Source organism: Trichoplusia ni, chromosome 25 (assembly GCF_003590095.1).
Source record: "Trichoplusia ni isolate ovarian cell line Hi5 chromosome 25, tn1, whole genome shotgun sequence".
Lineage (NCBI taxonomy): Eukaryota > Metazoa > Arthropoda > Insecta > Lepidoptera > Noctuidae > Trichoplusia > Trichoplusia ni.
In genome coordinates this window covers 3255869-3280768 of record NC_039502.1, presented here as the reverse complement: position 1 = coordinate 3280768, position 24900 = coordinate 3255869, and the positions used below count along the sequence as shown (strand labels likewise).

General features: G+C 32.7%; 1 protein-coding gene across 3 annotated transcripts in view; it reads right to left on the bottom strand.

Moving 5' to 3' along the window:
- The window catches only part of LOC113505332 (diuretic hormone class 2), a 46881-nt gene that overhangs the window by 1693 nt on the left and 20288 nt on the right, over nt 1-24900 (bottom strand). The window contains exons 1-4 of one of the 3 annotated variants that reach the window (XM_026887971.1): nt 5803-5823; nt 1846-1929; nt 1174-1281; nt 737-757 (exon numbers count right to left, since the gene is read on the bottom strand). In XM_026887971.1, the coding sequence (XP_026743772.1) occupies nt 737-757; nt 1174-1281; nt 1846-1928 (212 nt within the window). In that variant the 5' untranslated portion in view covers nt 1929; nt 5803-5823. Of the gene's footprint in view, nt 1-736; nt 758-1173; nt 1282-1845; nt 1930-5802; nt 5824-24900 lie in introns of those variants that run through there. The other 2 variants (XM_026887970.1, XM_026887972.1) reach the window with 2 other exon arrangements.

The window sequence follows — 24900 nt, the reverse complement described above, 5'->3', positions numbered from 1 at the left end:
TGTTTTTACGTCAAGCAGATTGATTTCGTAAATACGATCGGGGTCTGCTTTTAAACATCGTATAGAAAAAATCCGAAGTGATAATAACTCTATTTTGCATGCAACGTTATTTAGATATTGAAGTTTGTTTCTAGAACAATCTCCAACGGGAAATACGGAGGTTTTAATCAAGGTCTATAGGGAATGGTGCCAAATTACTGTTAGTCTACATAGAACAAACAGTTTCAGCTATTGTATTAAATGTTTTGCAGGAAATATCGAACTGTATTTGTGTTACTATACACTATATTATTAAAACGAACTACATCTCTAGATATTGATTCTAACAGTCATATTCTAAGTTTAATGGTAGAATACTCGTAAAATAATATTTCAAGTTTAAATGATAAAGTATTAAATTGGATTGAGAGTGGATTTAACAACGCAAGATTAAAAAAAAGAGGTGATAATTATGAAATCTATTAACTAAATTCTAAGGTAACTTGTCCCACAAAAATCATGCAAAATTTAAGACTCGGTTAAAAAAATATACAAAGCTAATAAGACGAAAAAGGAATAAGAACGCCAGTATTTGTCGTGTATTGGCATCCCGCTTTAACAACAGCAAAAGCTAAATTGTAGGAAGTGGTAATATAGTGAAAGCTCTCTATTGACTAGAAAAGGATAACATGCATTAAGGTTGGCTAAAAAAAAAAAGCAACACCAAACTACTTGAACCTAAGTACAACATACAGACCTAGTAATGTCATCTTTATAGCTGAAAAGAAATAAAAAGAGGTTATATAGGTATAGAAGATGGTAAATATTGGTAATGATATACATGAAGAATTTAGAAAATATAAAATTGTTCAGTAAATTGTGAAATTTGAACGACAGTTACAATGTGTATGTACTGTACTTTACTTTTTCCCTTATTTTAGTCAAATTGGTATTGAATCATGCAGTGTAATGAAAACAATTAGAATTTTAAATAATAAGATTCTGCCCATAGTGTATTTTAATTTTTCATCATCATTGCATAAAATTAATTCCATCCAGTTTTTGCATAGTTGATTTATGTTCACAAATTAGTAAATTATGATTTTACAACAAGAATTTTGCCTTAGAATGGCCAAAAAGTAATCAGTGAACATAATTTAAAGATTTTTTTTTTCTTCAGAAATGTCAACTCACTTTTCCATTTTGCGTTCGATCTGGATAAGGTTTCCGAGGCGGTTCAGCATGTCCATGATCTCTTCAGGTTCGTACTGGCCCAAATCTTCGCGGAAATAGTTGCTCGGGCTGAAATTATGAAACAAACTGTTCAACATGTCTACTTGTCGTTCTTAAAGTACTACGATATAATAAAAAAAATATGGATATGGATGAAATAATAAAACAAAAACACATTTTCCCTTTTCTTAATTCCATCGTAATACTGTATTATAGGTAATGCAATTATTATCAACATTTATTTCACACGGTTCAGTCTTTTGTGGCAAATTACATAATTTTTTCCACATTTGTTTTTCACCTACCACAGTCCAACTAACTTTGCTGGATGGAAAATCATCAAATTATACTTCCCGCCTTAGGGTGGGTGGAAGAAAGTGTCAGAAGACTGTACCGAGGCCGCGGCAATCTTTCATACAATCCTACTGGCTCGGCAGGCATCGGCCCTACTGAGAAGTCTCCTAGTCAACTAACTAAGAATTCTACTACGAAGTGATAACTTTCTGTCAAAGAAAGGTTATTTTCCATATGCTTCACCGATTACAAACATCATTATATCCTGAACTAATAGTCACTTGTTTGCAGGTTTATTCGATATCAAGGAATTGTATGTAAGATCGTATATTGTACCACTACCTGGGGTAAGCAGATGAAGGTACAACCAGCAGAAGAGCCATGAGCACGCAGCTCGCTAGCAGGCAGCTTGCTCGCACCATCCTGAAACAATGGAAAAAACTATTAGAAGGAGATTAATATTATTAGATATAAACAAAGAAAGAGACCTTTAATAAATCTACTGCGAATAATTTCTAACAGTGGCATCAGTAACATTCCCACAGGTATATTTCTGCTTAGGATATGCTGAAAAAAAACTTTCTATAAAAATATTTTGAATATGGTATTGGGAAAATGAAGATAAATGATAGACACATCATTATTTCTACTAACGATCCCTGGAACTCATTATGAAAGTGGAAATACTACATTAAAACTCGAATAGAGCTTCTATTTCATTTCTGTTACAAAATTGTTAGGTATTTGTTGTGTAGGAATATATTTTTTTATATTCGAATATGATACACTCTTTATTTGGTACGTTTTAAATGGGTAAAATATCTGTTTCATTTTACCAGCCATTAACGAAAAATACGTTTTTGTAAGCCTCAAAAACAGGAAAACTCCTTCACAAAACCAACGTCAATATAACCGGGAATTTTATTGGAATACCCATTATAATTCAATATTCAAAAGTGTCAAAACCCATTATATAATATTGTTTGTAAAATTCATTGATGGAGTTTATTTAATTTGTTAGTTACTGTAAAAATATCGGTTTCATCCGTCGCTTGGAGAGATAAATAAATAATTGTTAAGAAAAAAAAAATGGTATTAAGAAGTAATTGAATAAAAACCAATCGCGGGTGTTAAGATAACAGCGTATTGCCAATAGAATCATTTACTTAATTCGAGACATTATAATAATGGCTATTAGATTGACAAAATAATTCTTATTACGTATTACCGCGTGGACTTTAAAAGGAGAAATTTAGAATTATATATACAAAGAATACCTCTTCCATTTATAGCAAAACACTAGCATATGCCACGAGAACTGGCTGGTACTTCGGTTCACATACTTGTCAATCGCTTATACTCAATGCGAACTTCGTTAATTAGTATTGAATTGCTGTCACTGATCATCTACTTTTCTTTTGTCTTGAACTGAGAACTTGACTAATCTATCCCAAGGCCCTTTTTCAGAACCCAAAATGCAAGACAGTTTATTGCCACTTAACGTCTACGTTATGTCTGAAAGTTCTTAAAATTAATTAGGCCTTTTTTTACTCTATCGAAGCACGGAAAACAAAGACGTAGAAAGCAAAATGTTACAGTATTAAAGCATGAGGTTTATTGCACCGAAATTTGGGTATTGTCGTGGAATCAAAACCCCACATGTTGATCATCTTAAGCTGTAATATTACATTTAAATCATCACTCCAATTATTTTCTCTAGACATTTTGAAACCTTTCGTACAAGTGAAGTATATTTTTTAAACTATAAAACATAACACTTTCCCATTACCTCATCAGAATTCTATTAAATACAGTCCAACGCAATCGCTTGTCAAAGTAGGCTATTGTAGAGCCAGTTTCCATTTAACTTTGAATAGTTTCATAGTAATCTGTACAAAAGACTTGCAATGCACTTAGTGGCTTTAGGTCTCGGCTACATTTCTAAGTAGGGCTTACAATGGGATTTGTGCAGTCGGCTCGTCTCGCCTATCGGCCGCAAAGACCCCATTCAGTTTTAATACGCGATAGGGCAAGTTGTCAGACTTAGTGCGTGGGATAAACTGTTATGGATTTCATAGAGTTGATGTCGGTTTTTTTTAGTTTTTCGATTAAATTTTCACATGAATAATTTCGGTCTTTCGACTCTGGTTGTATAAAGTTTACGTTATTCATAAATCGGATTTAAATAGCGATTTTGTTGAACGCAAATGGCTTTATTTTTGCCGCAGTTTATTTCACCGCGATCAAACAATTTCATTAATCTGCCAATACATATCATAGTGGTTTAATAATCGGCGAATTTAAAATGGCCAATGCCAATAATATAAGCATCGAATCAATCAAGATTATTTCCTTATCAATCAATCATCTTGAGAATTCAACAATGAAACTCAAATTCTTGTAGCTACCAACATTTATCTCCGAAAGCAATTTCTCAGTCTCTATAATACGGTAGCTTAGTGTCAATAGAACAGCTACGATCCATTTTCAAATTGTTAAGTTGCATTCAAATTACGGGCTAGTACCACTGGCGAGGCAAGTTGCTCTCCTATTTTACTGGCCACCGAGTATTATCAAGTGAGTGAGCTTGTAGCATCAACAGCATTAATTAGGTTAGGACGCTCAATAGACTTGCACGTTTACTGGTCTATTACATTGGATATTATGCAAACAGCTGGGTAAATGCGTATTATTTGCAATAGTCGCGAGTATACTGTTGTGTACAGTTCTCTTGATGGTGATAATGCAAATGTCTGTTAAAGGAATTCTTTGGAATTAAGTACGATTGAACCTTTAGACTATACGGGGTTACTTTGTCAAAGTATATGGAACTTTAGTAAGTTTTATATTAACACTAGCTGACCCAGCAAACTTTGTTTCGCCGAATATTTGTTTTTCTAGTTGTATGTATTTTTAATGCCACATAAAAAACATCAATCAATTTTGTCCAAAAAATAAAATATATTTTTTTAGTGTGAGCAACCCTTATCACTTAGGGGTATGAAAAATAAATGTTGTTCTATTCTCAGACCTACCCAATATGACATGTATACAAAATTTCATAAAAATCGGTCGAACCGTTTCGGAGGTGTAAGCTAACTAACATCGTGACACGGGAATTATATATATTAGATTTACGTAAAAATGCTTGCTTAGTGCTTAAACTTTTAATTAATACAACCCTTGATATGAAACTATGAGAAACGGTACGTATGCCAGCTGTCGACCTAGTTTATTTAATTTCTTTGCAACCTTTTTCAATTGGCCTTTTTAATATAAAGTATCCTTCCATTGCTCAAGATTGCATGGTAGTGATGAAGAAATATTAGTTGGTATGAGGTTAATGTCACTTAAAATAATTATAATGGCTCTATCAAATAACTGCATTTGTGCCTTGAATGTATACCGATTGAATAATTTCACATTTCAAGAATATACTGTTCTTACACCGGAAAATGAAACACGAATGAATGAATTATGATCGAACGAACGAGTATGTTCTTGTGTATGTTCTGCTGCCCCTATAACAGCGAATAAACTAAAAATAAAGTTAAATGTTAAGCAGTGGTTGTTACGGTCATTAATAGCCTATTTGTACGAAACCCCCAGTGTCATGAGTCCGACTATCACTCGACCGGTATTTATTAAATTTTTCGGAATTTTACTTGCTTGCGTTACCTATTTTAAATGAGCAATTAATAACATTAAATATTTCGTCAAACTTGACATCTCGAGTATATTATAACTCCATAGATGAAAGCTAGAATTTACGTTATCAAGTATGCATACAATTTCCTAAAACTGAAGCCGCAATTTCCAAATTAAATTTTCCCTTGATTTACATTCATTACATTCGAGAACGCGAGAACAAGTGACATACGCAGCGTTAATATAATCAAATCAGTATGAAATTATATATTGGATGTAAAATTAGTAGCACTTCTTTAAGAAAACCAACCAATTGTGTAACACACTATGAAATTGTTATTTTTACGTCAAGTCCAGAAAGAATATATTCCAACGCAAGGGAAAGACAAAATTACATTTGGGCAAATCGTTTTCATTTTCGATTTCAGTTTGCTTTGATTTTTTCAACCTACAATTGATACCGGACTGAAATTGTTTTTCTACCAATACTGCTTACTTTTATTTCAAAAATACTGGTACATAACACAACATTGTCTTTGCCACATTCAGATTAGAAAAAAAAAGAATTACAGAAAACAATAGATGAGAGACAGCAAAATTGTTTTCCAATTCCATTTTTAATTTCAAATAAAAAAAAATCGAACTCACTTGTCAACGGCCAGTCCTGTTCTGCCAAAAAGTACGGTAGCATTTTGTAATTTGGAGCTTATACAAGCATTGTATCGTAATCTGATGCATTATTATCATGTGTGCCCAACGAAGCGGTATGTTGACAAAGCTCTCGATTTAGTAATTAGACTATTCGATTAATACAAAGTGTACCTTGTAACAGATTCGGCCACACGTTTCACTTGAGTAAATTCAGGATAATATCCGTAGTAGATAAACTAGCTTTACAGCTGCCCATTGATGTTTTTGGGTATAATTTACGTCATAACTAAGAGTAGGTAGTTGTTTTGAGAATCGAGGTAAGTAGATTTATTTTTACATTGAAGTTTAGAATAGACTTTTTTTTCAGTTTCGTGACACGAAATGCTGGATGCATTTAATATAAATACTATAATAGTTATAAATTTATTTGAAGCTCTCTGTCGATAAATTTGTCGCGAATTCAAAACTTGCGCTGGAATAACCAGGTTTGACTATTCAAGAAAGAACACCTTTTTCATAGGTAAACTTTTCAACCGAAAATTTACGAAACCGAAATTGTCGAATTAATTTTTTTCTTCGTAACTATATATTTCAATAGAGGATAAATATACCATACTAGGTAGTACTGAGGTACAATATTAAAATCCAGGATAAAGTTACTGACGTATTAACTTATAGCACGCACAGTTGACTGGTTATTGCGTCACGATTCTCAATGCAGTGTAAAATTAAACAGGAACACGATTATGATAAAGAAACCCATGTTTGATGTACGGCGGCAACGGATTTAAGACTTAGTGACGTAATTAATGCATGCGGCATACATTAATACGAGAGTGGTGCCTACAGTGCGACCGTGACAATTTTATAAAATAATACACAACGCGTTATAAAATAAATTTAGGAGGAAGTAAATTAGGAGAGATATGTGATGGTTAAAATTATGGCGTAAATATCCAGCTAGGATATTTTTAATTGCTTTGTCTCGTCTATGTCTCCTTCCGTTTATCATCAAGCTAGTGATACCAGGAACTACCGTGGTAACTAGACATTTGAAACTCAGATGATGTGTTACTGAAGAGATAAAATTTAGGCAACGTTCTCACGTTGTGTTTAAAAATGTATGTCATCTAAACTTTTAGTTTTTTTTAACCCATTTGTACAAACCATCGGTGTCTGTTGCAAGTCTAACATTTGACCGCATTTTGTCATTGTTACACTTTTTGTCAAATGAGAATAGAAGTTTTTCTAGTCTCTCTTGTATGAAATTCCTACTCTAGTCGTATAAATAATAAAATGCACGTCCACAATAATAAATTTAAATATCGTTTAAAATCTTGCTGATGTCTTAAATGACCTGCTGCTAGTTCAGACAAAGCATCAATGTCCCGCTAGCCTCAGGCAAAAAAACTTCTCCCTCGTTAGGCACGGACTCTTTCCTGTACATTGACAAAGAGTAGACACTCACAGCGGCACGACTTGAAGAAATTTCTAAAGATTTGATTTATTCATTTTCTTAACATTTTTCTAGTCTTAGATACATGGACGTGTGAAATTTATTCAATTATCAGGAATAATACTTTCTTAGCTGGAATTTTCGATAATAGATTTACTACCGATGTACGGAGCACTCGACAATTTTAGGAGTCCACTCGATAATTTTAGGACCCAAAGGATAAAAACGGAAACCATGAGCCGTGATAGTTCCAGTGTTTTTCCTTTCAACTCAACTAGTTCCAGAAATAAAGATCGAGGGTGGATCTCTGGCCTATTTGTAAGACCACCTCAGTGTCGCGAGACTGCCTCGCGCTTTTCCGCTTTAAATATTTTTTTAATTTATCTTGCTACAAAACCGACAGACCTGTTCTACATCTTTTTCATCGAACCGGTTCAAACTTTTCTGTCAAATCAAAAATTGTATGTGTATATAATACAATGACGTATTTAGTAGCAGGTTGTACGAAGCTTCGCCTCTGTGGGTTACTTACTCTCTGGCATTGTACAACGTAGCTTCGTTTGCACCTTTGTGTTTGAGCTTCTACAACAGTGACAGTATGAACTACTTTCTAGTTTCAAAACAACATGTTTCTGTTTTGATTGGAACTTTGCTTAGCACGTTCAAGTACATGTTTGAATTAAGGAATGTTGCCTATAGAATTAACATTATTAATTTGAATTGAATTTGGAAATTGTTTGCGATATCAATTCAATTCAAACAGTCATCGTCATCAAAAATCCGTTTCCTTTAGGCTGTCAGATATTTTTTTTCGGATTGTCAATCATAAAATGATTCCTCCTGCTTTGGGTTGAGCGGAAGCGGAGTATCAGACATTTACAGAAAAAAAACCCACCCATATTCCTTCTTTTGCCCTCTGGATTAGATATGTATATCTTACTTTCCTTCCATAAACATACGTTTATAATCGTGTATTGAGTAATACCATCCTGTGTTCATACAAATGGTTCAAACAAATGTAGGTGGTAAAATCTCGATCTCGCAAAACTACGGATACTTTTAAGTAAAGGAAAAGTGTCAGTTTTCAAAGTTCTGTGATAACTCGCTTTGTAGCAAGCAGTCGCTTTGTGCCAGGTTCCAAGGTGTTCCTTTGATAAATTTCACAAAATAATTGTTGTTTCAAACTGTATGTACATAATTATATGTTGCCAAATGCTTTAAAGGTCAAAGGAAAATTATTTGCGAGATAAGTTTCGACAATTTATGCAATATATAAATTGTCGAAACTTTATTCCGGTTAAAATTATTTTGTGTTTTATTATGATGATTTGTTTTAAAGTGCCACAGATATTTCATGTTTGAATTCATAGCTATGGCAATTAGAAAATTAATATATTATAAAATTAATATGGCAATTAATGTGAAGGGCAGATAGGCAACACAAAGCAAAATAGTATTTATTCAACTGAATCAGTTAAGAATGGTATTCTATAGCTTTGAAAGAGAAGGGGATGTCAATAAGGTTATTTTCATAGTCACAGGTCCACAGTAAATTAAATGAATACAAGAAAATTAATATTTGGATAATTGACCTTTAGACTCATTCGGTTCAAAATCTTTAACAAATTGCCAAAGATTTACAAAATGATCGCAGTTAATTGTCGTATCACTTTTTTGCATGATAGGATCCTACATATATAATACATACAAATTGCTTTAATCGATCCAATGAGTAAAACTTTTGTAGTTAAACACTAGAGATTTATCTAATCATGAATGAGGGCTTTTATTTGCTCTTTAACAGTCTCATTCGTGTTTATATATGAGTGCATATAGTAAGGAACATATAGACACTTGCACAATATGCCGTAAAGCGTTGTTAAAAAGAATAAAATAAAATCTGTTGGTAGTTAGTCAAAACGTTTGTTATCTGTAAAAAAAACCTTTTTTCTCAGTTCTCAGCAAAGTTATGTGGTTATAAAAATGCGGGTTTTATATAAAAATGAAACAACAAACAAAAGCTAATAAAGACAATAAAAAACATAACTCTAAATTAAAAACAAAAACCAATCGCGTATTCGTGTATTGTTAAAGTTCCCAACTTTATAACTGTGATTTATCTAGAGTTAAAGTTTGTAAACTTTAAATTAGCCTTTGGAAAACTAAAAGTTTATTATTATATTATTCCATAACTATTCCATAACTTAATTCGAAAGGAATAGGCATCTTAGATAGAAACTTAAAATAGATTGTGTATTGGTGGGATTTATTTATTAATTGCATGATACTTGATAAAAAAAGATGCGGACAACACACATATTTTGTTCTGAACCCAAAGTAAGTTGCTGAAGCACTTGTGTTATGGAATTCAGATACAACGAAGGTACCACAAACACCCAGACCCGAGACAATGTAGAAATGTGAATTTTCACATTGACCCGACCGGGGATCGAACCCGGGACCTCAGAGCTAGCGACACCTTGAAACCGGTGCGTACGCCACTCGACCACGGAGGTCGTCACAAGATAAAAAAAAAGATTAACATCCTTTTTTTCTTGAAGTAGCTTTACTGTACTGTACCGTAACTTTAGTATTTTTTAAATATATTAATGGAGGGTTTCGTATGTAAGGCCAAAGATAAACACATCGGTTGGATGACAAATTATGACTCACAAACCGTTGCTTAAACACGATCTTGATTCTATTCCTTATTAAAGCGACAACAGACATTCATCTATGAAAGTTTAAGCTACGAGAATTAGGATAAAATATGAAAGCAACTACCGAAAATTATATTGAGCCGAAATTGGTGACCATTAAATACCATGATGGATAGTGCAGTTAAAGTTATATACAGAAACAATTACACAAGAGATAATCCTTAGTAGGTACTAAGTCATCTATATAACAGCCCATTACGTGATCATAAATCCAAGAATATCTGTTTTATTTCGTTCCAACGGCGATTTGGATCGTAATGAATCCTTTAATATTGTTGTTTATTATCCGTGAATTTGCACGAAAATGCTGTTCGCGTATTTTTAATTGTATTATCGTATTGTGGAGGTAATTGTATTTGGGAGTGATATTTTTTGGGGAGAATTTCTACGACTATGATGCTGGTTTCGAACCTAGAGGTATCTTGTAGTCCAGGTAAGGTTGAGGACTGGTACTTAGCTGCATACGGCCAAACTGGGAACCGACTAACGTTGGGAAAAGGCTAGTATTATGATGTAATTCATGGTAAACAATCGGTGGAAAATCTAATTCCATTATAGTAACGCGTTTTTAACGAAAAACAGTTCGTTATTATGCTATTTTTTTTTCTTTTATATTTAAAAAGGGGTGGTTTATATTCCATTATTATTTTCACAAATAAAAACTGTATGGTCATGAGTCTTTCACGATCGGTTTTTAAAATTGACATTTCAAATATTCAACGCATGTTTTTGTACAAGTGCTTTTGTAAGTACCATAGTCAGAATTATATTAAAACCTCATCCGTTCCAATTAAAACATTAAAAGTAGATTAATTAGATAATATAGGTATCTTATCGTGCACTGATATACGAGTAACAATGTGTTTAGTACGTGTAACAATGTAACATCAAAGATTATCTATCTATTCCTACAGATCGATGGGCTACGGAACTGTAACGAGATAATGTGTCAGACTGATTTATGTTCGGATAATTTTTATACGGATCCCGAAAAATCGGGTTTGAGTAGACTCTTATGAGGGTAATGTTGGATTGAATTGTCCTTTGTGTGAAATATGTATGTAGATGCTGTTATACTGATTTATTGTTTAGTATCGGGTGGATTCGAAACCGTTCGGAACTAGTCTAGTTACGCTGTGTTATGTTATTAAATAGATAATTATGAAGCCTACTCACGAAAGTTATAATAATGTTTTAATATGTATGGATCTGCGTACCCCGGCCCTGCGAAAACATGAAGCCTTAAAATAACAAAAATAGAAAATCATAAAGACTTTTCATAAATGACGTTCAATTGTTTCCATTCCTTAATTATTGCACACCTTAACAGTTAAATACGACATTTTAAAGGGCTTCCCAAAAAAAAAAACCTACCATTTTTTTTTATACAATCCAGTCCATCGCACAAATTCTATTCCTATAAAGAAGACCAGGAAACATTTTAACAAGCACTGGATAGAACCTTTTATCAATACGACCATTAATTTCTCTAACTCCATTTCAATCCTGATTCTATTTTCCAGCTATCTTGTAATACTTCTTTCATTTCACACACACCGGCCGTCTCTTCATTATCTTGGAGACATTGTTCTTCAGCCATTGTACTGCTCGGCGGACTCTACAATTTTATCTGTCTCTACGTCACATAACTTCTTATAAAACAGCTGTTTATTAGTTGTGATGATTTAAGGCCGAGTGTAGTTTAAACTGGTTTTTATTTTATAGTCGAGTATAATATTTTCGACATCCGTTCATTTTTGTCAAACATGTCTTAGAATACTCGGTCATAATTTACCTTTAATACAAACTAAATCGAATATGGTTAATCCGTTCGGAAGCTAAGATGCCATGAATAGTTAGATAGACACATCAAAAATATCATCTTTTTTGCGTCAAGGGTTAAAAATAAATACTTAAATAGTAATGTCATAGCAGTTATATGACTAAGTTAAGTTTATTTCATGACATTTCAATCCAATGTTTATTTATAGGTGCTAAATAACTAAGCAATTTATTAAGAATTAATTAAGCACAACACAATTTTCATCTGTTGTTCGTAATTCTTGATTTACAATTGGAAAATTAATAACGTCACATTCAAACGTTTAATTAAACAATAATCAAAGATTTATTTGATATTAAGTAATGAATATGTCTTTTTGAAATATCTATTTGAGTTGATAAAACTTTGTCTACACGATTTTTCACAAGTAATAATAAAAAGTTTATATAAATGGAGAAGAAAAACCAAATTTGTTTTAACTTTAAAACATTTTAAGTCAAGTCTGTATAGGAAATACGGCGTAATCTATTTATTATATATATAATGGACACCATTTATATATAGGTAAGCCAGTTTTCTCAGCTGAAAATATCACGGGGACAGTATAGAAGTAAACTCGTATTACTTAGTAACCTAGGCACGCGCAACAAATCGTACAATTTCTATGTATTCTCCCGTATTCTGTGGCATCACAAAATTGCAATTCAGCGTTCATGTATTCACAGAGAAAATTGAAAGTTTCGGCACAAACGTGTTCTATACAAGATTCACTATATTCGATTTTAGGACAATTTTGGAAATGGTAGCACAACTCTTTAAAGTGTACGTGACTTGGTTTAGGTTTACTTGAAGTACTAAAATGGAAGTTCGTAGGAGAAGCATACTTATCTATCTATCTAGTTTTAGACTAAATTATCTGTAAAGATAAAAAGGTTTTCCTGTTTTGGGTTATTTGAAGAAAGGAAGATCCAATGGACCGCAATCGCCATATCTTATGAAATATGTTAATTTGAGTATATTTTGTTCACGTGACTTGAAAGTTTGAGAAAGCCACAGTGGAGCGATTAGGAGGATTTCTTACTGCGATAGAAAAATTTTAAGATGAGTAAATTATTGCGCAACATTACAGCAGAATCTAGCATGAACAATTGTGATGACTTTAAACTTAGAGCAATTGAGGAGTAACAAAAGAATACCGCTAGCTGATATCCAATTCTCAAATTAAAAATACTCTGAAAATAAATGATTGATGACCATGTACAAAAAGTTTCTTATTGTAGTCCCAATGTTGTACAAACGAATATTTGTTTTAGTAGCGACTTTGTTTCAACAGCCGGCCAGTAACAAGCTGTCACCCTTGATGGATGAGTTCTGTACCTACTTGTGTTATATCTGACTGATTGTGCGAGTGTTGACGCTTACAACCTCCTTGCTCGGATTTCTATCGAAGGTTTAGTGTTAACTTGGTTCTTTATGTTTTTTTTTAGAGTCTTCTCTTTTCGTGCATGATTCGCAATCAGTACTTGCAGTAAATGAAGGAAGTGGATTTTTACATGCATTTGCAGTAATCCGATCAAGTCAAACTGCATTATTTTGGCTGGAATTGGCTACACTTAAACTAATGACAAGTCTTGGCAAGCGAATAAATACATTTTTAAGAGTGCACAGCTACTAGGTCTCGAGCAAAAATCCATAGTTTTGAACAGTTTAATTCCGATTTTATATTTCTCATTGAACGTTTCCACCATTATACCATTTCAACCGCGGGACTTCTTAAAAAACTCAAGTTAATTACTGTTGTTATTTATTACGTGGTTAGAATTACTAATTACTTGACGACAATTAATGAGGACGAATGCTGAACACGTTTCAACAATGTTGGCAGACAGACTTTAAGACGCGGCTAATTGTTCAAAGATGGTTAATAGGAACAGAAAGGGACAAAGAGAGTCATAATACATATTGTTGTGGGAGTGTGACAGCGCATTACATGGTGTAGAGCAATGTCTCTTTTACACAGCGGCAATAATATTAACTTGAAAGGAGCTTGCAGTCACACTTCAGGTTTCAATATTACTTTGAAAGGTGTTGGTCTAAGAGCCCGTGAACCCCAGACCTTCGTTATTTTATAAAAGCTGAAAGTTTGTCAGCGCATACTCCCAACCCAGGTAAGAACGATGGACCATTATGAAGTTTGGGTTATAGTGGCTTAGGCAGGTAAACGGTACTAAAGGTGTGTAAAATACCGATCTAAATTCGTCAAATAATAAAGTGCGATTTTTTGATATTATCTTCAGAATATTATAAAAAAACCCCCTTTTTCATTGCCAGACACTTCACATCGTGGCAACCCCTTGCCAGACACCCTTAATGTTCATGAAATTATAGTTTAACTTACGTTATAGTATAAAAGCTGATTTTTATATATAATACTTGGGTAATAAGTAGATGATGTTTCGTCATTAGCCAGACATTTTTTATAGTTCCAACCCCTTGCCAGACAAGCATGTAGGGTAGCTGTAGGAGCGAGCGCGAGGCAGTATGTATATAAGTGGGTGCGAGTGAGATGCGTTTGTATTGTTTAGTATTTAATACATGCTTACATCAACTAAAACAATAATATGTGCTATCTTCAATTATTATTAATTAAATATTCGTTATAAATGATAAGAATGATATTAATTATATCATTACTTACGTTAAAGTGTAATAGCTGATTTCTATATATAATATTTGGGTAATAATTAGATGATGTTTCCTTATTAGCCAGACATTTTTTATAGTTCTAACCCCTTGCCAGACAAACATTGTATGTCTTAAGAAGAGATTTGTGATTAGAATGACTCATGCAAATAAACTTTTTGGCGCAGATTTATTTAACTAATAATCTATGTAAATTTTAAAAACATCTTAAGGAAAGACATTCGATGCTACAATTACCTTAAATTGTTAAAAATTTGAGAATTTTTTGGTTCTGAGGTAAAATATTTTTTCATTAGCCCTGTGAATGATTTGTAACATTCCCTGTGATAGCCACCCTCTGTGTATTCACGTGGAAAAATGATGTCATTGTACTTAAGGTTATGTTTTTTTCGCAATTTTAAAATTAATTCACATTTTTTCGATGTCTCGTCAGAAAATAATGTTATTTTGCCACTACTTTTGTTGCAAATAACACAAATTAATGTATCACCCATGACTTATTTTTAATACAAAATCACTTTTATTTAAAAAGTCACATAAACAAATTGTAAACATATAATCTACGTATCATACTATATTATATTATTTTAGCTGATGTAAACATGTACTGAGTACTAAACAATACATGCGCAGTATAAGTTTATATAATAATATGTATAATTTAAGTTTTTTTATAAGTTTATATAATAATACGTATAATTTAAGTTTTTTTTATAAGTTTATATACTTTTGATCTCGCAGACAAACAGTGTGTACTGTTTTGTGAGACACTGTACTATGTCATAAGTATAACGTGTACCTGTGTTAACTGAATAAATAAATAAAAAAAAAGTAGAAATAACAACTGCGCAGTGAGGTATCGCGGTAGACTTAACTCGCCATCTCACTCGCACTCACTCATATACATACTGCCTCGCGCTCGCTCCTACAGCTACCCTACATGCTTGTCTGGCAAGGGGTTGGAACTATAAAAAATGTCTGGCTAATGACGAAACATCATCTACTTATTACCCAAGTATTATATATAAAAATCAGCTTTTATACTATAACGTAAGTTAAACTATAATTTCATGAACATTAAGGGTGTCTGGCAAGGGGTTGCCACGATGTGAAGTGTCTGGCAATGAAAAAGGGGGTTTTTTTATAATATTCTGAAGATAATATCAAAAAATCGCACTTTATTATTTGACGAATTTAGATCGGTATTTTCAGACCTTTAGTACCGTTTACCTGCCTAAGCCACTATAACCCAAACTTCATAATGGTCCATCGTTCTTACCTGGGTTGGGAGTATGCGCTGACAAACTTTCAGCTTTTATAAAATAACGAAGGTCTGGGGTTCACGGGCTCTTGCTCTATGTTGACATTGCGTAATTAAAATCTATGATTTTAAATTTTGTGAAGGGTGATCATAATATGAGTTGTCATTTTTAAACAAGATTTTCTCCTGATTAAATTTGTCGGCACAAAATTTTCTAAAAAACGTCCGTCTGTGACATAAAATTAAAGAACACCATAGCTCATTCATACCATAAACTGCTCAAAACCTTAAAACATGAAGAACCCTATAAAAACCTTAACATCTGTATTTTTATTTTGTATTTCAACAAAAAATAAATTAAAACGGCTCTTACAATACCAATCCCATTCAGTTCTTTACAATTTCGTGTATTTAAAGTAGCTATAAAATTCTACGCTCTACTGGCTTCTTTTTAATAGCTAAAGAAAAGTATTTGACCGCTCTTTTTATTCGAAATTACTTTTATGGAGGTAAATAAAAATGAAGAACTTTGAAAAGTTGTTATGAATACGAAACTTGACTTGACTGAATGTTGAAGTGTGATTTTCGTTTGTTACGCGTTTAGGTAATGCATTATTTGACTGCAGACTGTTACTGAAAAAAAAGTGAAAAAGTAAGTGTACAATTTGTTTTTTTAACAATTTGTACACTTTAGCGTATAACACTCAAAGTTTTTAACCACTTAATTTATTTGATTCTCAACACACAATTTACTTATTGCTCTATTAAGAGCCTGAATAGCTGAAAGTTTCAGGTTTAAACCGTCGCAGGTTGGGAAAATGGAAAATGTCAAAACCCAAGAAATGTTATCACCCAATGAACATATTTAAAATTGACATTAACAAGGATCGACAAAAATGTAACTTAATCTTTCCTAAAAACTTTCTGAATCCAGACATAATAATAATTGAATTAACGTTGAACTTTGGAACCCTTTCAATTTACATCCTCGGCTGGTCAGTAGTGAATTCAACCCAAAATGGAACCTGGATAAGACAGCGAAGTTATCCAGATGCAAACCAGTTGAGGGGATCTCTCTTAATTTAATGATTGTAATTATTTCCATGAGTAAACATCTCTCGTGAACGTGGTTGAAATTCAAGCGTTATTTACCTTATTGCTTTAATTCACAGGAGGGAGCACTTCACGGCTGCAAACGTGATATAGGTAACAATTTAAGCTTAGAAACTGTTCTGTAATAATATTAAGAATGTGTTCAGGAAAAATAGTACTCCATACAAATGACAGCTGGTGTCTATTTTGAACGGTTATTGCAATTTAAATCAATTGAATATGCTAAGAGCACCTAGTTTATAACAAATATTCCACTTACGTATTCCCATTGATTTTTTTACCGGTTACTCTTACCTACATACTATTCACCCTATAAATAATTCCTGAAGCTTCCATTTCGGAGAATTCTACTCTTTGCTACTAAAGGATTGAAATAATATAATAATAAATTGACTTACGACTTCCTGCAGTAACGCAAGTTTCGGTATAGTTCGGAATCGAGTTAACTCGGGGTTATGCACTCAAAGTATCAGAAACTAGTCACTAATATAGTTACCTAATTCTAAGAAAAGAAACAGTGGAGTTTAGGCTATATGAATGAAAGGGATAGATCAAACATTATAACATATAAAATACTGTTTTTAATACAAGTACTAAGTATTATTACTTCTTTATACGCCACCAACAGAGAATAGAAACGAAAAAAATGGAAAATGAAATACGCAAACTAAAGAGTATTTATTCTGTCATGTATGCTACTTCTACTTCAGCAGACAGTAGTATGCAAACAACGTTAATAATACAACAGACACAAGGTTGGTTACAATCATGAATACCTAAAATTTTTGGAACAGATACCAAAAGTATTGATTTCGTTTTTTTCCGGAATAATATCGGTATATTTGAATCCATAAATATAATAAATCTGTAGAAGGGTCAATTCTGTACATTGGAAATGTTGAAAAAATAAATAGCATTACTGGATCAATAATAAACCCAAATAGGTGATTAAAAAAAAATTGTCTGTCTGTCTGTCTGTATGTATGTTCAAGCATGAACAAAACCAACGGTTCAATTTCAATGAAACTTGGTAAATCGAGTATGTTTGGCAAAGACCTTTTCCTAATCAATAAAGGTAACACATGAATGACGTCACAAACAACTTCAACAATATACAGTTTTAATCGAACATCAAAGCCACTTCACATCCCCTACTGTCCTCTAGAATAATCATTTCCAGTCTTTATTAAGCCGTACTAGATTTGCATTTATAATGCGTACTAGTGTAAAGCGGTTTCAACTTTAAATATATTCTACAATGCAAATACAGAGAGGATCATAAAGGTATTTAAATTATCTCAGATTGCATTTGCATGCCACTGTGTGGTTTTACTAAGAACGTGCCTATTTTAGTAGTAAAGCTAGAAGTACTCCAAGTAGGTGTGTATGAACTGGCTAATGTTATGAATATCTTAGTTCAGGGTTGTATTACCATTGCTTAAAGACTATTATAGATGTGGGAAAGAGATGGCTTGATGCACAGTGTAGAGCGGCGTCTTGCTTCCTCAACTGTCTTTTTATAGATGTTGGTGGTAAGCACCCTGTTCGTTCATTGCTCTTAAGTAAACTCTATGATTATAGCAGCCTTTTGAAATGTACTGTCTAAAGCAAGATCGTATGGATTTTCTAAATAAAATCTCTTGATACGTTTTTCATACTGCTTTAAGAATATTTTGTTGGATATCAACTTGTAAGACACAAGTTGATGATTTTTATAAAAATAGAAAATTAGTCTTAGCGCGTATACTAGTAAAAAGACTTTAAATATTTGAAAGATTTCGATTTTTTTTTACAAATCATTATGATGCTTTGAGTGAGTTTGATACGGTATGATATAACACATTCTTTCTGATACCATATGGGTAAGTTAATAGTTATAATTTAGGAAAGTTATCTGACATCCAAAAACGTCAGCGACTTTTTTGGTTTTAGGACTTAAAACAAACTCTAAATAAAGACCATTGAGATAACCTAAACACGAAAGGTACAACCTTTAATAAGACCGCAGTCTTCCAGAATCTATAGCCCTATACAATACTCATACATGCCTTCTGGCCTACATTGTTTACCTTATAATACATAAATAGACTATAATATGACCCTACGCTAGTACAAAAGCATTGCGGGAGTTCAAAAGGAATTTCTGTCCGCCCCATCATACCTTAACGTGACTTAAACTTTCGCGTTTGCGTCATGCTCTTAACGTGTGGGTATACGTATGTATTGTTTAATTCATAAAAATAACTAAAGGCAGTGCTTGGTGAAGAAAGGAGGTCGCGTGTGATGACTTTTTATTTGATCAATAATGATAGTCAATAGATACTGCATTCATAATAAATAATATAATTATTTTTACTAAGTAAATCTAAATCGAAGAAATTCATCGTTTAAAGTTCAAGATAGTTTTGCTGTAGTGAATATTGTAGAGATGTAAAGATAATAATTCTGCTATCTCATTTATTCCTCGGTGAATGGATTTATGAGTCATCTTCGTAAATTCCTTCAGTTTTAAGTTCAAGTTTTCCTTTTTCTTTATTCACAGAATTAAGTTTATTTTAAAAATACTTAATTGAATTTATTGGCCGGATATTATCTACGTGCTTTATTGTGTTTACTGGTAACAATCTTATAAATATTAAGTAGATCAACATAATTTATCCCGATTCCTACAATTTTCTATCAGATTTTGTATACCAAATTTTGGAATGGATGTTTTTTTTGTGCCATTCTCAGTTTCATTCGATATTTTTTTTTATTGAAACGAATAGGATTTAAACTTTATTTAACATGTGAACATCATTAAAAAAACTGTAACGTATATCTACACAGTAACTTTAATTATGAACAGCTGTATGAAAATACTAAACATGAATTAATATGAATATTATATTAAGCTAGACCTAATTATGTTTAGTAGAAAATTTATGTGTTGACTGTAAACGAGAAGTCCGCCATTGTTCAATATTATCCTCATTTTCATGTTACAAACAGATTTTATCCGTAGAGCTAACAATTAGGTTTAATATAAATATACATTATTATGTTTTTTAAATTTGTTTCTTAGTTAATACTGGCCGTATTCATAAGCTTCGAATTTCGAACTGACAAAATAATGGATTTCTGTAGTTTGTTCCATTTTCAATCAATTGGTTATCACTGTTATTCTTTAGCTTTAGTATAAAACCAATCGGAGTTAACCCAATGTAGAGGGATTTCACACATCACCTCATTCAATTTATCGTGGAATAGTAATTTTGGCGACTCAATAAAATATAGGTGTTATTGTATCTTTTTCCTTTGTGAAAAACTGATTTTTGTGGTCACTGGATAATGTTGGGGGATTTTCTGGGTGTTTTAAGGTGAATGCTGACCTGTTGTCACTGTATCAGAATTATTTTTATCAAGTTCTAAATTTGAAACTTCAGTACTCCACAGTTGCTGCAGGACTGAAAATAAACCGCTGTCTGTGGGGCGTGCGGTGTGGCCAAGTCTACATTCACCTTTAAATGACAAATTGGTAGATTTATTAAACTTACAACTTCTAGGAACCGTTTCTAATTTAAAAGTAGCCGAAATAGCAATTATTCATAAATAGATTTCTTTTTCAGACGGCCTTGAATAAAACCTACAAATTAAAACTTCAATGGTCCCTTTCTACAAATACGAAATTGAATTCCGTCAAAGAAGTTTGTTCAAGTGGTATTCCTTTAAACAATTGTTTCATTAGAATCTCATCAATCTTGAACGATACTTGGATAAAAAAGAAAGAAGTACGAAAAGCGGCCAGTTTCAAAAAAAAAATTTTTTAACTTAAATTATAACAACTTCCTTACACATTTTACGTATTTGCCTACTTAAGATTTAACTTTTTATGCTAGTTGCTGTTTAAGTTTGATTGAATTTGAAATTGAAATTAGGATAAGGATTAAATAAAATAATTAATTTTGACTTCGGAAATTTTGCGTCAACATTTTCTGATAAATTTTTGAATAACTTTCACAAGTATTTAGAAAATTCAGAGTGACTTTCTGAATTTCTGAAGTGGCTAAACGCACAAACAAAATCTTAGTTTCGCAAGTTAAGTTATTTCAATTTACCGACTCTTAAGTATCCACAATAACAGAATATAAACCATCCGAAAGCGGACTTAGAAACACTTCAAATATATAGTTATGATCGAGTAACTTCGTAAACCACGATCGAGTGCGAGAGAGATCGATTTGATTTCGTTTATATTTTTCTTATGAGTAATACTTTGACATAAGTTCTTTAAAGTAATTCACTACTGTACTTTATTACGTAAATTAATCCTGTATTGCTTCGCAGGATTTTTTATTTATTTCAAAATCACCAGCCCAAATACACACCGGCCCAGAGAAGCACTTGCAAATCACATAAATTGCCCTACGCAGGGATCGACACACAGTGCGCATAATGAATTTTGTGCTACTCTATGGAAATAAGAAAGGGACGCCGCTCTATGTCGTGTAGAGCGCCATCTCGCTTCCACATGTGCTACAGTTTACGTTATTGGTAATTATTTGTTAGTAGGCACCGGCGCCATTGATTTTATTCATATTCATCCAATACCTTATATCATTTAATTTTCTAAATCTATACCAAAACTAACCTAGTTTTTTTAATCGCACTAAGGAATTTAATTCTTATGTCGCGGGGGTTCACAATCCTTCAAGTTACATGCACAAAGACACCCAGACTCAGGACAAGCTTTCTTGGATCAAACAAATATTTATCCTACGCGGAGTTCGAACCTGCGACCCGTCGCGTACAGTGGGTTTGGCGTGGTGACCACAGCCACTCGGCTATTCGTGCAGTCAAAGTTTTGTGTAACAAATTCTTGACCTATTTAAAAAGATGTGACATTTCATTATAAATCTGACTCCATGACTGGCATTTTCTGTTAGTTTGAGGATAGCCCAACGGGTTCTGTGATAACCTTTTTTGACGTGAAATTTTCACTTGAAAAGGGTTGACAAATTTAAATGTAGTTGGAGAATAAAGTGCTTTTGTCCAAACATGTAACTGGATATATTTGACTTGTTTTGTTTATTTGACGTCTTTTAACTATGTAATTTGAGCCTCTTTGTAGTATAGAGAAGTGAAGTAACATTTCGCATACGGATTTTGTAAACAATACAGAAAAGGCTTCAAAGTAGGAAAACTATTTCATGTCCTGGAACCACAATACTTTAACTGAAAGGTCTAAGTTAGTGACATAATTTATTTTTTGACGCCTGTAGCTTCTATTCCGAAATACAGTGCCTCGCTGAGGTAAGTCGTGACCGAAACTAAATAAACTCTCATTTTAAAAGTACCAGTCTCAGTAAAATGCATTGGCACGATGTGAAAAACTTCTTGATTTTCATTTTGACACTATCATTATTAAGCTCTATGTTTTCTAGAAAAAATAAGTATATTCTATAACATTCAACACGTATTGATTCGAATTATTAACTCAATTGATTAAAAGATTATTTTAATGAACTGAAAGAGTTAAATATTAATTAATCAGCTTAATAAAACGTCCACTAAAATAAAGTGCAGCTTATACTGACAGGTATTCGATAACCCGATTCAATTAGTTATATCACTGGTCGCTGTCAAATAAATGTATGAGTTAATAATAATTCAGGTGACAATTGAGAATACAACCTATTTCGTTATAACACTGTAAGTGGCATCGGCCAAAATAAACGCTTTATTTCATTTAGTTGTTTATTTATGGCTTCTATTTCTGGATGTATTTAATTATAGACTCTATGCAATATTATTCGGCGACTAAATTTAAACTTAGCTTAATATAAATGAAATTTGTTACAAGCCGGTACTGGTGAATCAATAAGGTTCATTTTCAACTGTGCATATTTATTATACTACGCTCTCCTTGATAGCTTTGTTTGAATAACCTTTTTTGCTGAATTGATCATCAGGCAAAATTGTTTAACTAGGCTTTTAGCGGTTTCAAAACATTTTAAATAATATGTTCTTCGGATGTAGTTCACAAGGCTTTATTAAAAGTAGAGTCGCAATGAAAAGATTTACCGTGGAAAATAAAATGTTGCAGAGTTATAACATTTTTACGATGCTTAGTATGAAACTAGATGAAATGCTGCACGATAAGGGTTGTATGAAGCGAATTTGTTACGATTTTGATGAGAAAAAATAGAGTTAAGTGTTGAGTTCGTAATAAACATATACCTAGAAGCGAGAGAGTACACTTTAAAGTAATGCTATTGGAGATGTGTGAGAGAGATAGCGCACTACACTTCGTACATGAACGTCTCTCTCTACCTCTCTCTCTCTTCTACTGTAGCTCCCTCTGTGAGCTCCCTTTACCTCATTGGGTACAAATCTTCTTACTGTCAGGCTGCTTTAGCTGAAGATCATGATGATGAACAGAACATGATTATGTTTAATGGTAACCATTTGGAAAATACCTACCTACATTTATTAACAGAAACTAAAAGTAGAGCCCATTAAAACTCTTCTACACGTTTATGTAAATAAACATTTTAAAAGTTTCAGTGTGAGCGTTATTATAAGTGTTTTCTTATGCAGCTGTGGCAGACGTTTTATATTCCCATGCAGACTGTAACAACTTACGCAATAAAGTATGTAAATAGAAAGGTATTTTTAAAGGTTAGTTTACATTTTATAGTTATTTTAAGACACGGTCACAAATTTGGAAACAGCATTAATTCATTAACGTTTTAAATATTGTTGAATCGAAAATTAGAATTTAAAATTGCGGCTATAACGCGTGACTTATTTTTATATGTAAAAATATTTTTTAAAGACATTAAAAGATCAAACTGCCAAAAAGTTATGAGGTTATTCGCAGATATTAGTAAAATAGACCATTAAATTAAAGCCTAAAGCAAGATCAGTATTCTTTGAACGACTTCAAGAACATTTTCCAATTTATCTAAAACAATAGTTGTCCAGAACAGTGGGACTGGCACAATTTATTCCTTCTATAAATTATTAAATGAAAATGCAAATGTTAGGGAAAATATAGTATTCATAGTGTAATAATGAATACTAAGAGTGAATGCTAATAAATAATCCTCAACCCTTTTTGCACATGTATACTATACATAAAGATGGAACAATTAAATATTTACAATTACTATGTAAATAAAGATTCTACAAGGTTTGTCGAATTCAGAAATTGAAATGAAAAGGGTGTATTCATTTATATTCGATCCTATGAATAAATATTAATTTCTCTTCAATTTGACAGTAACCACTAATGGTCCCCAAGCAATTACATTACGGGTGTGGAAGAGAGATGCCGCTCTACGCCGTCTATAGCGCTGTCACGCTTCCACAAATATAATTATAGTTAGGTCTTTTGATGTCCTAAAAAAGGTACGTATATGATATTGTAGTTTACCTTTGATAACAATAAAGTTATACTTCTGTAATGCTTGATTAAAACTTTTACTCAAGCCTTCGGGAAATCCAGGTTACCAGAAGTTTCTAATCTGAATTATTATCTGAAACGCTTTCAACTATACTCGAAGCTTTACATATTTCTTCTTTGACGGAGTTTTTGTACTACACAAACTATGTAGAGTCCAAAAGTCGAATCGGGCTTGGCAAAGGTTTAAAGCATTGCCAAATGTGACTCTACTTTACAACAGATAGTTTTTCAAAAGTTCTAGCGAGTGAACTATTTTCAAATTAAATTTCTTTCAAAAGTTCTTGTAGGGTTACTGTTGAAGCAATCGAGATCTTTTTAGTCGAAGTAGACGGAGTTGGTATTCTGGAACTGGCGCCAATTTGTTGAAACTAGGATTGATCGACAAGTTATAATACTGGATAGCTATTTGATTTTGGTTTCGTTTAATAGTACCATTTAAAGAGACAACCAAACTAGTTTCATAATAAAGCACGCAGTAGTATTCGCGACTCTACAACCGCTTCTCTACTCATGATAAGGACTCTAGTTGACTCTGAAACTACTCGGGCAATCCTAATAAATAAACGTGAGTAAACCGTAGCTCCATTTAAGTATATATACACTTCATAAAAT